Raw genomic sequence first — 15,544 nt, 5'->3', positions numbered from 1 at the left:
TTGCCACTGAAAAATTCACCAAAACCCAGCATTTGAGGAAAACATATATGCTAAACACAAAAACAAAACTCAATAAATATTGTAACTCCTCTCATTATAAAATGAATTGTATATTGATATAATATAGCTTCTGTGTAGCCTTTGAATATATTTAGGTTCTAAACTTTGAAAATACTTTTCACCATAGTATAAAATAAATTTTATCTTTATATTGGAAAAATTATAACTAAATTTACTTATAAAAACTACTTTGGACCTGGTTTCAAGATTTGAAGGTTTTACTCTTGTCATGCACTGAAGATTTAGGATGTGACTGAATTACAAATATTTTATTATGAATTAAATACAATATTAGCATTAAAGTTGTAATTCTGTGAAGGAATTATATTTAATGTGGATTTTTAGTTTTTTCCCATTCTTAACAGTGTTAACAGAATTTTGTAGGTTTTTCTGAGTGATATCTTGTATTAATGTATATGCAGTTAATTCTCATTATTCATATATATTCAGTTCTCATTATTCACGGTAGTTATCCTCTATAAATTTGCCAAGAACACTGAATTGGCAAATATTGAGCCATTGTTCCTAGGGAAATACAGGGTAAGTTCTTACAAGCCTCTGGTTACAACATTTTTGTCAGCTGATCAATACATAACTTTGTTTTATGTGTGTGTCTGTCAGAACTACATCATTTAATATTATATGTTGTTGATCCATTATCTCTATAAGGCACATCACAGCCTTCTTGCACTTACAAACACTAGACAGCACTTTAGCAGTATGCTTGGGGGCTATTTTAAACAGTGAAAAAACCAGCAAAAAACACACAAATGTGAAAACCATGACACTAAATAGAGTGTGAAGAGGGCACTTGTTTATAGTGAGAGCTGAAGCAAGAAGGCAGAATGTCACCTCTTTCAGTCTCACCTGGGAACATGCATGTTAGGTGATTCAAATTTTTTGCCACTCTGTGGCATGTCTGTGAACTACGAGGAAAGTGCTGTGAATGTTGATTTGGGTTACAAATCCATTTTAGTGAGTAGATGTAGTCACAAGTAAGAAATCCACAAAAAATGAAGACTGACTGTATTTAAATGGTAAAACAAGAAGAGAGAAATTATCCAGACACATTTTTGCATGTATCATGTGAGAATTTAGGAGTGGAACAAAGGCTTTCATGGTTGAGTTGGCTTTTCCCAAGTGCTGCAGATACAGAGTGCTAAAGGAAAGTTCCTCTGCTAGGAGCAAAGGAAAGTTCCCTAGAATTGGGACATGTCTTCCTACAGCTTTTTAGTGTTGTAATACAGTGTTTAAGACTTGCACTGCCCAATAGTTATCACCTAAAGATATTTTACTGGAGTAAAACTGCAAGGAGGCAAGGGAGAAATAAATGGATGATTTTTTTTAAAGTTAACCTTAATATGTTTCACTATTTTTGAAACTTTATCTCTTTGATCATATTGGAGAAAAGATGGACAATTTATACAGAAAAATAATGAGAGTCTACCACAAAATTCAGTGAAGGAGCAAGAGACTTAATTGAAATGGTTAAATTATGTTATGTGAAATGTGTAGATTTTCCCCCTGGTGTATATTTTTTTGTATTTACCACAGGAATAATTCAGGCAATTTAATATTATTAGTATATGATAACATATGATTTTTCTTGCATTTTAGAGAATGATTTTACTTTTCAAAAATGGTACATACTCTTATAAAAAGTTTAGGTAATAAAGTATAAAAAAAACAACAAATCATCCAAGTCCATCACCCAGAAATAGCCAGTTATAATTAACATTCATTAAACATCATTCTAGATGTCTCTGTATAGGAGGATGGATGATAGGTGGGTGTATGGTTGCATGGATGGATAGAAAAAAAAATTTATAAGAATAAGAATCATTCTATCATACTATTTATACTACAAAAATGTATTTAAATCTCACTAAAAATCAACAAAGAAACTAAAGTAATAACTAATTTCAGATAAACGTTTCTTTATCCCAAGAAATATTCATTCTAAAAAGTTTTTGTAGAGTTAAAAACAAAAGATGAAAATCATTAAAAGGTGAAACCATAGTTTCATTTTGTGTTTCAATTTTAAAGTTTAGACTCTCTGCTAAGAAAAATGAGGTAATTAGCATTGTTATTTTTCTCCCTACCCCCCTCAAGGTTTACACAGCCTTTACATAGATTTTTTTCAATCATGATTCCCCTAGCTCTGTGCTTTTGCTCTGTATTTAAGTGGATTTAATGCTCTCTACCAGTTTTTTTAACGATAGTCTTTTTAGTCCTGACCTTTTTTTTTTTTTTTTTGGCAGCGCAGCAGGGCTTGTGGGATCTTAGTTCCTCGACCAGAGATTGAACCCAGGCCACAGCAGTGAAAGCACCGAGTCCTAACCACTGGACCGCCAAGGAATTCCCTGAGCTTTCTTTTTTTTTTTTTTGCAGTACGCGGGCCTCTCACTGTTGTGGCCTCTCCCAATAGGCTCCGGACGCGCAGGCTCAGCGGCCATGGCTCACGGGCCCAGCCGCTCCGCGGCATGTGGGATCTTCCCGGACCAGGGCACGAACCCGTGTCCCCTGCATCGGCAGGTGGACTGTCAACCACTGCGCCACCAGGGAAGCCCTGAGCTTTCTTTTTTGATTCATCATTTGGTCGGTTGGATTTCATCACTAAGTATTTTTTTCAAGGAAGGCTCATGATAACTGTTATTTCCTGATTTTTTTTTTCTCACATCTGAGAAGTTCTGCCTGTTGCTTTTTAATTTAACAGAAATTTGGGTGGGCATAATATTCTTAATTTATGATGATTCCCCCAGCCCACCCCAAGTTTGTAAGGCATGGTTTTCTTTTTTTTTTTTATGACTTGCTGTTTCTGCTTGGATGCCTAAAGAATCATCCTTTTTTGCGTTACGCGGGCCTCTCACTGATGTGGCCTCTCCCGTTGCGGAGCACAGGCTCCGGACGCGCAGGCTCAGCGGCCATGGCTCACGGGCCCAGCCGCTCCATGGCATGTGGGATCTTCCCGGACCGGGGCACGAACCCGTGTCCCCTACATCGGCAGGCGGACTCTCAACCACTGCGCCACCAAGGAAGCCCCATTATTCTTGATTTGTGTTAAAGTTTGCCATTTTTCCTTAGACTATATCAAATACCCTTTCCTTTTTTTTTTGGCCAAGCCTTGCGGCTTGCGGGATCCTAGCTCCCCAACCAGGGATCAAAGCCACGTCCCCACACAGTGGAGTCCCAACCACTGGACTGGCATGGACGTCCCCACCCTTTCCTTTTAAAGGTTCAATTTTAATTTCATTTTGGGAAATTTTTCCTGTATGAAATTCCTGAAAACCTTTAATGTTTCATTTGGTAGTCTTCATCCTTTCACTGGAACTTTTTTGTCTTTCATATTTATCATCTTCTAATGTTAAAATATTTTGTCTTTTGCTCTATATTCACAGTTTTCTCAAGTCTTTACTCCAAATCGCTAATTTGATTTTTTTCTGATGAGTTTCTTGTTTCCAATTTATTAACTCTGCACTACTGTCATTTCAGTTCTCACTTTGTTTCCTCAGCAATGCGTCTCATTTTATTTTATTATTATTTTTTAATTTTTGGCTGCATTGGGTCTTTGTTGCTGCACATGGGCTTTCTCTAGTTGCGGCGAGCGGGGGCTGCTCTTTGTTGTGGTGCATGGGCTTCTCATTACGGTGGCTTCTCTTGTTGTGGAGCACAGGCTCTAGGCACTCGGGCTTCAGTAGTTGTGGCACACGGGCTCAGTAGTTGTAGCTTGCAGGCTCTAGAGTGCAAGCTCAGTAGTTGTGGTGCACGGGCTTTGTTGCTCTGCGGCATGTGGGATATTCCCGAACCAGGCCTAGAACCCGTGTCCCCTACATTGGCAAGCGATTCTTAACCACTGCGCCACCAGGGAAGCTCACGATGCATCTCATTTTGCCTTTGAGTTCTTTTTTTTATATAGGATCTGTATTCTTAAATAATTCTATCCTGTGTATGGGGAGTCTGTTTCTGTTTGTGGCTAATGTTTTCTTCCAGACTGAATTCTTCAGTCTCTTTCTCTTCTTTTTCCTGGGGTATAGTTACATAGCTGTATTGCTTTTTCATGATATATTGCTCATTCTTAACTTGGGCAACTCTGTTCAAACCTGCTTGCTCTGATAATTCTCTTTGACACCCTTTCTACCTTAGTGTAACTACTTTGTTTCTCCCATGTAAAATTTGAGGGCTCTGTGTTGTGTTCTCACCACTTCTTTCTAGCCTGAGGCATAAGGTAGTGAAAGAATAGAGATCTGCTAAGGCTGAGGTCCTTGCTTGGGGGCCTGGGCTCTGAGGTCTCTCTTGTAAGATCCTACTACTGTATTGATCTGTTTTTAAGACCTACTTATCCCAGCCAAGGATGTGTCTCACTACTGTGGATTTTGGCTACCACTAAGCTCTGTTAAATGGCAAACCCTGTTGATCCTCCCTATCTTTACCGATGGGCCTGTAAAGGATTTTTCTTTTAATGGTTTTATTCTTTGACTTCTCAGTTCTGCTTTTTATCTGCTATTTGCCCTTTCTCCAAATTCTTACGTTACTAGTGAGACTTCTCAATATTTTGTTAGTTGACCTTTTCTCCTCAATATTGTTTTTTGGACATACAGACAAGGATTAGAGACAGTTCCTTACTGGCATATGTGGTGCTTTTGTGCAAATTAGAAGATAGTGCCCTTTCACGGAGGCCAGTTCTTATAGCTTGCCAAGTGGGACACAGGTTGGCTTTCATTCACAATTCATCTTTTCAGCTAAGCACCCTTGAGTAGAATAACCTACCCAATCATGCTCAAAGTCTTTTTAGGAAATGGACTTCATCCGACCAGAATCTTCTGTTTCTTGCTTTGACTATCATTTTCAAAGTGTATGACATAATTTTATATCCTTTTGTTAGCAGGTTGTAAGTATAGAATTTTGGGCAATTTTATTTTTTCATTTTGTTAGATAATTGTGCTCCTGTTTTACTTGGCATCTTTGTTTAGAGATCCTCATACATGTGTTTTCAAATTGGATCTAATGAAGCATGTTTTTTAAAACAATCTTTGATTTAAGGAAAGTATATATTCTTTAGTAGCAGTGAGAAAAATAATACTTGGTATTGTTGGAAACATACTCCATTGTTTGATGATGAGTTTTCATTTTTTGATTGTTGAATGTATTTTATTTTCATGGCAACATGTCTTTTCAATATTATTTAAAAATTGATTAAAACATTATCTTTTTCAACATTGCTTTAGGAATATCCGATTTTAATCTTCGTGTTGCATTGCAAACACTTTTGAAAGAGTACTGTGAGGTGTGCAAATCTCCCAAAGAGAACAAATTTTCTAGTTTTCTGCAGACATCTAAGGTTCGACCTCGGAAGAAAGCAAGAAAGTACCTGTATGCAGTAGGTGAGAACCTTTTAAAAAGTAATAGAAATTATTTTCAGGATAAAAACCTTTTAAGTTTTTGTTGTTATCATACATGTCAGAGTGTGCAGGTATGTCAGATAGGCATACTTAATTTCACATACAGGCTACAGATTTAGAAATTGTATTTATATAGTACAGTGGACACATCTAAGAATAAATAGCTATTTATTTGACATCTGTTATTCTGTGATTTAAATCTTTGGGTTCTTATATACCCAATTATTATCAAATAACTGCCTAAGATATACTGCTTTAAAAATTAAATATTTGAATTCTTGTGAGAAATAGGAAAATAAATCTCACACATTTTAACTATTCACAGCGTCTTAGATGGTCATTAGGGATGATAGGAACTAGTGGTCTCCAAAGTGTGGATATGCAGGATAACCCATAGGAATATCGTATGAACCTTTCCATTTTTATTTTATTTTATTGTAGTGTAGTGTAGTGTTGTGTACTTTATTGGCCACCCTGCGCAGCTTGCAGGATCTTAGTTCCCCAACCAGGGATTGAACCCAGGCCACAGCAGTGAAAGGTCCGAGTCAGAACCACTGGCCGCCAGAGAATTCCCTCCATTTTTTAAAAAAAATAGCATTAAACTTTATCAATATTTGATATATATGTCAACAGATTGTCCAGATTTATATACATAATATAATTTATTATATATAAAAACTTTATGTATAGTGTAATTTTTAGTATGTATGTCATTGTATAATTTTATATATACTATAATATATAAATGTGTAATTTTTGAGTGCTGGCTAAACTTTTTTAATGATGGGATGTGCAGTCAAAGAAGGATTTCAACTCACTATTTTTTTTATTATTAATTAATTTACTTTTTGGCTGTGTTGGGTCTTCGTTGCTGTGCATGGGCTTTCTTTAGTTGCGGTGAGTGGGAGCTACTCTTCGTTGCAGTGCGTGGGCTTCTCATTGTCATGGCTTCTCCTATTGCAGAGCCCGGTCTCTAGGCGCGTGGGCTTCAGTAGTTGTGGCATGTAGGCTCAGTAGTTGTGGCTTGTGGGCTCTAGAGCTCAGGCTCAGTAGTTGTGGTGCACGGGCTTAGTTGTTCTGTGGCACGTGGGATCTTCCCGGGACAAGGCTCGAACCCGTGTCCCCTGCATTGGCAGGTGGATTCTGAACCACTGTACCACCAGGGAAGCCGCAACTCACTATATTTAACTGAAAAAGACATTAATAGAAGTCACAATGAAACTTCCTAACTAGACAGATAACCAGTTCCTAGATTTATGTTTCATCTAACATTTGATTATAACCAAGACCAGGTGGTAGAACATTGTGGTTGACCTCATTGCATTTTAAGCCATAATCTTTCAGGACCTGGCACATTTAAGAATAATAGATGTATATATGGCAGACTCTAAAGCACTTATTACTTACTATGCAGTAGTTATATTGAATGTCTAGACATAGAGGGCTAGATTTTTCTTGTTACTACCATTTCCATATTTAGCAGTAAGGGATTTGCTGTGTACCTCCTTTCCTTCCTTTATTCAGGTGGATATACTCGGTTGCAGGGGGGTCGTTGGAGTGATAGTAGAGCCCTCAGTTGTGTAGAACGTTTTGACACCTTTAGCCAGTACTGGACCACTGTGTCTTCACTTCATCAGGCTCGATGTGGACTGGGAGTAGCAGTTCTGGGAGGGATGGTCTACGCAATTGGAGGTAATAATGAAAATGTCTTATTTCCCTTATTAGTCTCTAGCTCTAAGTTGACTGCATTCTTATATGCCTTATATATATTGCTAGATACTATGGGGTGTATGCAGATACAGTTGTGCTTAATAAATATTTATTGAATAAATGAATGAAAGAAAAAGGAAACATAAGATATTGAATATTTTACACCAGAGGGACACGGTAATTTATTACAAGGCAAATACTTAGGTTTGGTTTTAATGAAAAGTTGTTTATGAAAATGTGGTGCCAAAATTTAGATCAACATTTGTGATAAAAATTTTTTTAATTCTGAGAGCTGCATTATGAATCATTTTAAATTAACCAAGTATCTGGGCAGTGGGATGTATAAAAACCATGTCAGCTAGACATTGGGATATATTTCTTGATTAAAATCACTGTGTTTTCTGAAACTATTACTATAAATTCTAAAATGATTAATGACTAAAATTAAAAGGGGATTTGAATTTGGGAGAGAAATAATTATTAAAGAGGGATCTAAAGAGAAATAAATACTAACACCTTTGATATAAATATTTACTTCTGAATAATTTGTCTTTATAGCAACCAGCCTAGGTAGATCATCTCTAACCTTTACAGCCAAGTTTTTTGCTTTATTTCTATGGGTCATTCTAAAATACTGAAAGCTGTAAATCAAAAATCATATTATTGTTTTCCAACTATGATACCGTCAGTTTAAAATGAGAGAGATGTAGGGAATATTTGATTTTTATCTTTTGGAGGGAACATAATCATCACTCAAAAACTGTTTATTAAATCAATAAATGTCATGGTGCATCTGAAAATCCTAACAAAGAAATTAGAGTTTTGAGCAATAACCATCTGTCAGTATAAAGACTATAACTCTATATAATCTTTGGCTAGAACTCTAATAGTTCTTTTTATGTACATTTTGGCAGTTGCATTGCATGAACTCTCTCCAGTTTAACCTAGGGTCACAGTGTCCTTTGCGACACTTCCATATATATGTATCCCCTTTCCTGATACCACAGAAGTACAAATGGGAGCCCGTCAAAACTGCTATGACTGGGCTTTCCTGGTGGCGCAGTGGTTGAGAGTCCGCCTGCCGATGCAGGGGACACGGGTTCGTGCCCCGGTCCGGGAAGATCCCACATGCCGCGGAGCGGCTGGGCCCATGAGCCATGGCCGCTGAGCCTTCGCGTCCGGAGCCTGTGCTCCGCAACGGGAGAGGCCCGCGTACAGCAAAAAACAAACAAGAAAAAACTGCTATGACTTTACTAGCCATTATTAATACTATAAACATTACTATCTTAACATATTACTTAATATATAATTTTTAAATAAATGTTTTTTACCAAAGTAATTCAGATTTGCTGTAGAAAATTTGGTAAACCTGAAGCATATGAAAAAGAAAATAAAAATCACCCATACTATAATCATACCACCCAGAGATAATCAGAGGCAATAGTTTATTTCCTTTTCGATACATTCATATCTGGGTTAATATTCTAAGTATTATATTTTAAAATTAAGATATAATTCACATATCATAAAATTCACCATTGAAGTGTACAGTTCAGTGGTTTTTAGTATATTCACAAAATTGTGCAACCATCACCACTAATTCCAGAACATTTTCACCACTGCAAAAAGCCACTGTTATCATTTAGGGAAAAGTTTATGTGAGTGTAGGGAACTTTTTACTAGCCATGTTCCCAGACTCCAGGTAAGGGTCAACCTTGTGAGCAAGCCTTTCTAACCATAGGCAGTTTTAGGCCTTATGGTGACTCTTTTCTGCACAGTAAGAGTTTCGTATACATCAGGATTCTAGGCCCTCATAAGATTATATGTGCTGCAAATATATTTTCCTACTCCTCTGCTTCATCTTTTACTCTTTTTATGGTAGCTTTTGATAAATGAATGTTTTTAATTTTAATGTAGCCAACTCTATTATTTTTTTCCCTTTATGGTTAGTATTTCTTATATCGTTTTAAAGAAATCCTTTGTCTACTGGAAAGTCATGAGGATATATACCTTTATTGTTTTCTAAAATTTTATAGTTTTGCCATTTACATTTATGTCTGTAATTCACCTGTAATTGAATTTTTACGGATAGTATTAGTAAGGAACCAGTTTCATTTTTCTCCCCATATATATAACCAATTCCCAGCGTTTTTGTTTCCCCACTGCTCTGTCATGCAAACTATGTCATATACCAAGTAATCATATATGTGTGGATCTGTTTCTAGAATTTCCTTTCTTTCCTACTGGTCTCTCTGTTTATTCCTATCTTAATTATTAAAGCTCTATTTTAAGTCTGATAGGCTTATTTAATAGGCATTTTCTCTTTCCTTATTATTCTTTTTGGGAGTGCTTGACTATTCTAGGTCTTTTATACTTCCATATAAAAGTTAGAATTAGTTTATCAAATCTGTTTTTAAAAATAATAATGTATGATTCCACTTATATGAGATACTTGGAGTAGTCAAAACCAAAAAGACAGAAAGTATAATGGTCGTTGCCAGGGGCTGGCGAAGGAGAGAATGGTGAATTATTGTTTAATGGGTATAGAGTTTCAGGTTTACAAGATGAAAAGGATTATGGGAATGGATGGTTGTGATGGCTGTACAACAATATGAATGTGTTTAATATCACTGAACTGTATTCTTTTTTTTTTTTCTGAACTGTATTCTTAAAAATGGTTTACATGGTACATTTTATGTTATGTGTATTTAAATACAATAAAAAAGAAAGGGTTTTTTAAAAACTGGGATTTCATTAAATCTATAAATCATTTTGGGAATTATCTTCTTTACATTGACACTTGTAACTCATCAACATGATACATCTCTTCATTTATTTAGATATTCCTTAATTTAAAACTTTATCTAAATAAAATTTATAAATTATATCCATAAAGTTCTTATAAATCTTTGATTAGATTTACTCCTAGGTATAGTATATTTTAAAATTCTATTTTAAATGGTATTTAAAAATGTTTTTTTCATTTTCTATTTGTTGCTAGATAAGCATTGCATTAAAACTCAAATTGTAGCAGAGCCAGCTATCTAAACTATGAAAATATAGAAGTGTTAAAATGCAAATTGTATCCTCAAAAATTACATGGATTGTTTGGGTGGTAGAATTAGAAATAGATAATAGCCCACTTTGCTTCATTAAGTGGGTTTTAATAAATGACAGTGCTATGGATTCAAAATAACACTTGGTGGGCAAATAAATTTTAAAGAATAGTATAAAATCAGACATAATAATTGAATTTCTGACAACACAGAATGTTGCTGAATATTGTATTGTGGTTCTAGGCTATTAGTATTACTAAATCTTCTCATATGTGTCTCTTTTATTTAACTCAGGTGAAAAGGATTCAATGATTTTTGACTGTACTGAATGCTATGATCCAGTTACTAAACAGTGGACAACTGTAGCTTCAATGAATCACCCCCGCTGTGGCTTGGGAGTGTGTGTGTGTTATGGGGCTATCTATGCTTTGGGTAATTATACTCTCCAATTTAAGGATATCTAATATTATTTAAATTCTTAGTCAAATTCTGCTTACTTTAGAAATTTTCCTTCCTTCCCATAACAAACTTGTGTCTTTTTAGCTTTAAAAGTTCTTATTCTCAAAATTATATTACTTGGGAGATATTGCCAAGTATGGAATTCTTAGAAGGAGATGGACATAAAATATAGATGAGATGTCTAGGGGAGCATTTTAGCTGACTAGTTAAATTTCATGGTTAGGATAAACATTCTGAATACACAGACGTTGTTTCAAAAAGTTGTTTTGCAAAGTACCATATTTCCTATGCAATAGATTGAAGTTTTTGGTTTTGTTTTGTTTTATTTTTAAAAAATGTCTTGTGAGGGCTTTCCTGGTGGCACAGTGGTTAAGAACCCTCCTGCCAATGCAGGGGACACGGGTTCAAGCCCTGGTCCGGGAAGATCCCACATGCCACAGAGCAACTAAGCCTGTGCTCCACAACTACTGAGCCCACGTGCCACAACTACTGAAGCCTGTGCACCTAGAGGCCATGCTCCACAACAAGAGAAACCACTGCAATGAGAAACCCGTGCACTGCAATGAAGAGTAGACCCTGCTCACTGCAACTAGAAAAAGCCAGCGCACAGCAACAAAGACCCAACACAGCCAAATATTAAAAAAAAAGATCTCTTGTGAAACCTAGGCAGAGAGTTAAAAGACCCAAGTTCTACTTACAATCAAATTCTAACTTTTCATGTGATCTTGGACAGATAACCTCTCTGGTCCATAGGATAATCATCCATAATATAAAGTTGTCAGATTAGATGTTTTCTAAGGTGTTTTTCTTTTTAAATATTTATTTATTTATTTGGCTACATCGGGTCTTAGTTGCGGCACGCGGAACCTTCACTGTGGCATGTGAGATCTTTTCTTCGCGGTGCGTGGGCTCTTCCGTTACTCCGGCGGGCTTCTCTCTAGCTATAGCGCGTGGGCTCTAGAGCACGCGAGCTTAGTTGCCGTGCAGTATGTGGGATCTTAGTTCCCCGACCAGGGATCAAACCAGCATCCCCTGCATTAGAAGGCGGATTCTTAACCACTGGACCGCCAGGGAGGTCCCTCTAAGGTGTTTTTCATAAATAAAATTCCTTTATTCCAAAAATAATATTTTTCTGTTTGGTTTCAGGTGGTTGGGTTGGAGCTGAGATAGGGAACACCATTGAACGATTTGATCCCGATGAAAATAAATGGGAAGTAGTTGGCAACATGGCTATGTCACGCTACTACTTTGGGTGTTGTGAAATGCAAGGTAATTGCTTTATAAAATATTTTTCCTGAATATATATTTCTTAAAAAAACTGTTTTAGCATGAGGCTTTATTTTCACAAAAGTATATTTTATGTCTGTTAGTTTTGAATAATTGACACTAACAGTGTGGAAATTCTGCTTCTAATCTCCTATATTTTTAAACCTCTTATATCTTTATTTCTGTATTGCCAAAATAATCATTTTTTCCCCAAAATAAACAAAGCTAGAATTAAGAATTCCAGATGGGCAAAAATACCTAATTAGCAAAATAAGCATTTGAACTGTCATCCATTATTGTTATTTTCTCTCCCTTGTAGGCCTTAGTATATATTTCTAAGTAGGGAGAGATTATCAAAAACAATCTTCATAGTGTCATAGGCTTCTTCAGTGTTTTTTTATAGAATACATTGTGATTCAGTACACACACAATGCTATCACAGATTTGAAAAATGTTGTACTACATACTAAAGTGGTATACAGATGTTATTTTAATTGTAATTGTCTATTATACACTGAGAGGTAATTAATAAGCACTCTCAAATAGAACCTTATTCTCTGTCCAGAAATGGAGAACAGATTTACATGTACCTGTAGAGTAGGAAGCAGTCTGCCCATTGTTATGTGACAATTCAGCATGCTCTGTTCCCAGCTGAAATTTTTTCTGCCTTCTGAGTACCTTCTCAGATTTCTGCTAGCAGCTAAATACTCAAATTACATGGTGCAGACTATGTTCTATTGTTTAATATTATAGTGTTCTCTAATTGTTTTTTTATTTATTATTTTTATCTTCCCATCTAAAATCATAGAGCTAGAGAGGCATCTTGGAGATTCTCTATTTCAACCCCTTTATTTTTAGATGAGGAAGCTGAAGATCAGGAGGCTGTGAGTTGTCTTTTCCCATAGTTGGTTACTAGCAAAGCTGGAGCTAGAACCCAAGTTTACTAACATTTAGCTCATGTTTCTTAAAATGCCATTCCTTGGGACTTCCCTTGTGGTCCAGTGTTAAGACTCTGCACTCCCAATGCAGGGGGCATGGGATCGATCCCTGGTCAGGGAACTAGATTCTGCATGCTGAAACTAAAGATCCCGCATGACACAACAAAGATCCCACACGCGGCAACAAAGATCCTGTGTGCCACAACTAAGACCCTGTGCAGCCAAATAAATAAATTTTTTAAAAATGCCATTCCTTATAACTTCTCACTTTAGACCTCTAGGAACAACAGTAGATACTCAAAAAAAATAATTGTTGATTGTCAGAACCATTATTTTCAGTTAAATTTAATAAGGAACTCTGTGAATTACAGTCTACTGTACAGTATCTGATACCTTAATCTAGCCATAAACTATTCTAATTTAAATTCATTTTGTCCATCTGAGCAACCGTTAGGTTGTCACCAACAGGGTCATGTCATTCCCAGTTTAAGTGTATGACAGTTTTTAAGGGGGAACAAATCCTTCTCCCCATCCTTTTTTACCTATATGTGGTAGCAATGGATCTGGAACTTGAGATCATTAAGCAAACAATAAGATCAGAAATCCTTGTCTGACAAATTGTTTTGTTATAGCATCATTAAGTTCTTTGAAAATCCAATGCCACTTTATTGTACGTGGGCCTCTCACTGTTGTGGCCTCTCCCGTTGCAGAGCACAGGCTCCAGACATACAGGCTCAGCGGCCATGGCTCACGGGCCCAGCCACTCCGTGGCATGTGGGATCTTCCCGGACCGGGGCACGAACCCGTGTCCCCTGCATCGGCAGGAGGACTCTCAACCACTGCGCCACCAGGGAAGCCCTTCAATGCCACTTTAAATTCATACCCCTAATTCTTTGTAACATGCTTAAATGAGAGCTGTGATAAACTAGACAGAAGTCAATTTTCTCTCTTAAAAGAATATTGTAAGCCCTGCATTAAGTATAATATCAGATAGCAAACTTAAATCACAATTATTACTTTTTATAATTATTTGTATCCTATTTTCTATAGCATCTGAGCAAAAATATTCCATTTCCAGGTTTAATTTATGTGATTGGGGGCATCAGCAATGAAGGAATAGAGCTTTGTTCTTTTGAAGTTTATGATCCACTTTCCAAGCGTTGGTCTCCACTTCCTCCAATGGGAACCAGAAGAGCATATCTTGGGGTGGCTGCACTCAATGACTGCATCTATTCTATTGGAGGGTGGAATGAGACACAAGATGCTCTTCACACTGTAGAAAAATATTCCTTTGAAGAGGTAGGTTGGATGATTTCAATTGTTTAGTGTCCTGTTATTCTTTTAATGTCTGTAATGATCTGTAGTGCTGTGTATTCTTTCATTCATGATATTATTTATAGGTTTTTTCCCTCTTTTTTTTTCTTTTCAAAGAATCAACTTTTGGTGTCATTGATTTTTTTCTATTGATGTCCATCTTCTATTTCATTGATTTCTGTTACTATTACTGTTTCTTTCCTTTCTTCTATTTGTTTTGGGTTCAATTTGCTCTTCTTTTTCTAGATTCTTAAAGTAGAAACTCAGCTGATTGATTTTTAGACCTTTCTTTTTCTAGAACATAAATCTTTAAAGCTCTAAATTGTTTTCAAGCACTGCTTTAACTGCATCACACACATTCTGATATATTGTATTTTAGTTAGCATTTACTTCAAAATAGCTTTTAATTTCCCTGGTAATTTCTTCTTTGACCAATGAGTTGTTACAAGTATTTTATTTAATTTCCAAATATTTGGGGATTCTCTAGATATCTTTATGTTATTGGTTTAATATAATTCTACTGTGATCACAGAGCATATTTTATGTGATTTCTGTCTTGGTAAATGTTTCACGTGCACCTGAAAAGAATTTGTATTCTGCTGTTGTTGAGAATAGTGTTCTATAAATGTCAGTTAGGTCAAGTTGGTTAGCATTCAGGTCTTTTCTAGTCTTTCTTTTTTTTTTTGGCCACACGGTGAGGCTTGTGGGATCTTAGTTCCCTGACCAGGGATTGAAACCATGCACCCTGCAATGGAAGTGCAGAGTCCTAACCACTGGACTGCCAGGGAATTCTCTTCCCTAGTTTTTCTAATTTGTTCAATTGTTTTGTCAATTACTAAGGAAGAAGTGTTGAAATCTCTATCTGTAATTATGGATTTGCCTGTTTCTCCTTTCATCCCTGTCAGGTTTTGCTTCACATATTTTGAATCTCTGTTATTAAATGTGTATACATTGATTATTATATCTTCTTGATGAATTGATCTTTTTATAGCCATGAAATGTTTTTCTTTATCTCTGGCAGTATTCTTTGCTCTGTAGTCTATTTTATCTGATATTAAGGTAGCCAAGCTATCTTTTGATTAGTATTTGCATTGTATACCTTTTTCTTTCCTTCTACTTTAAATCTATGTCTTTAAAGACTACATCTCTTGTAAGATAATACATAGTTGTGGTCTGTTTTTTCCTACAATTTGACAATCTCTGACTTTCAAATGGGCTCCTTAGAATTTTTACTATTTATATATAATGTAATTATAGATACAGTTGGGTTTTAGACTCTTATTTTGCTGTTTTTCTAACTACACAATCCATCCTTGTTTTTTCCTCTTTTCTGTCTTTTTTT

General features: G+C 36.0%; 1 protein-coding gene across 1 annotated transcript in view; it reads left to right on the top strand.

Moving 5' to 3' along the window:
• IPP (intracisternal A particle-promoted polypeptide) overlaps positions 1-15,544 on the top strand; it is a 39,986-nt gene that overhangs the window by 11,324 nt on the left and 13,118 nt on the right. Inside the window, exons 5-9 of the mRNA XM_065890382.1 lie at positions 5,286-5,441; positions 6,984-7,151; positions 10,520-10,657; positions 11,831-11,953; positions 13,967-14,187. Coding sequence (XP_065746454.1) covers positions 5,286-5,441; positions 6,984-7,151; positions 10,520-10,657; positions 11,831-11,953; positions 13,967-14,187 — 806 coding nt within the window. The remainder of the gene's footprint in view (positions 1-5,285; positions 5,442-6,983; positions 7,152-10,519; positions 10,658-11,830; positions 11,954-13,966; positions 14,188-15,544) is intronic.

Source organism: Phocoena phocoena, chromosome 1, assembly GCF_963924675.1.
Source record: "Phocoena phocoena chromosome 1, mPhoPho1.1, whole genome shotgun sequence".
Classification (NCBI taxonomy): Eukaryota; Metazoa; Chordata; class Mammalia; order Artiodactyla; family Phocoenidae; genus Phocoena; species Phocoena phocoena.
Note: the sequence above shows the minus strand (reverse complement) of the source record. Positions and strands in the feature narration are given on the sequence as shown.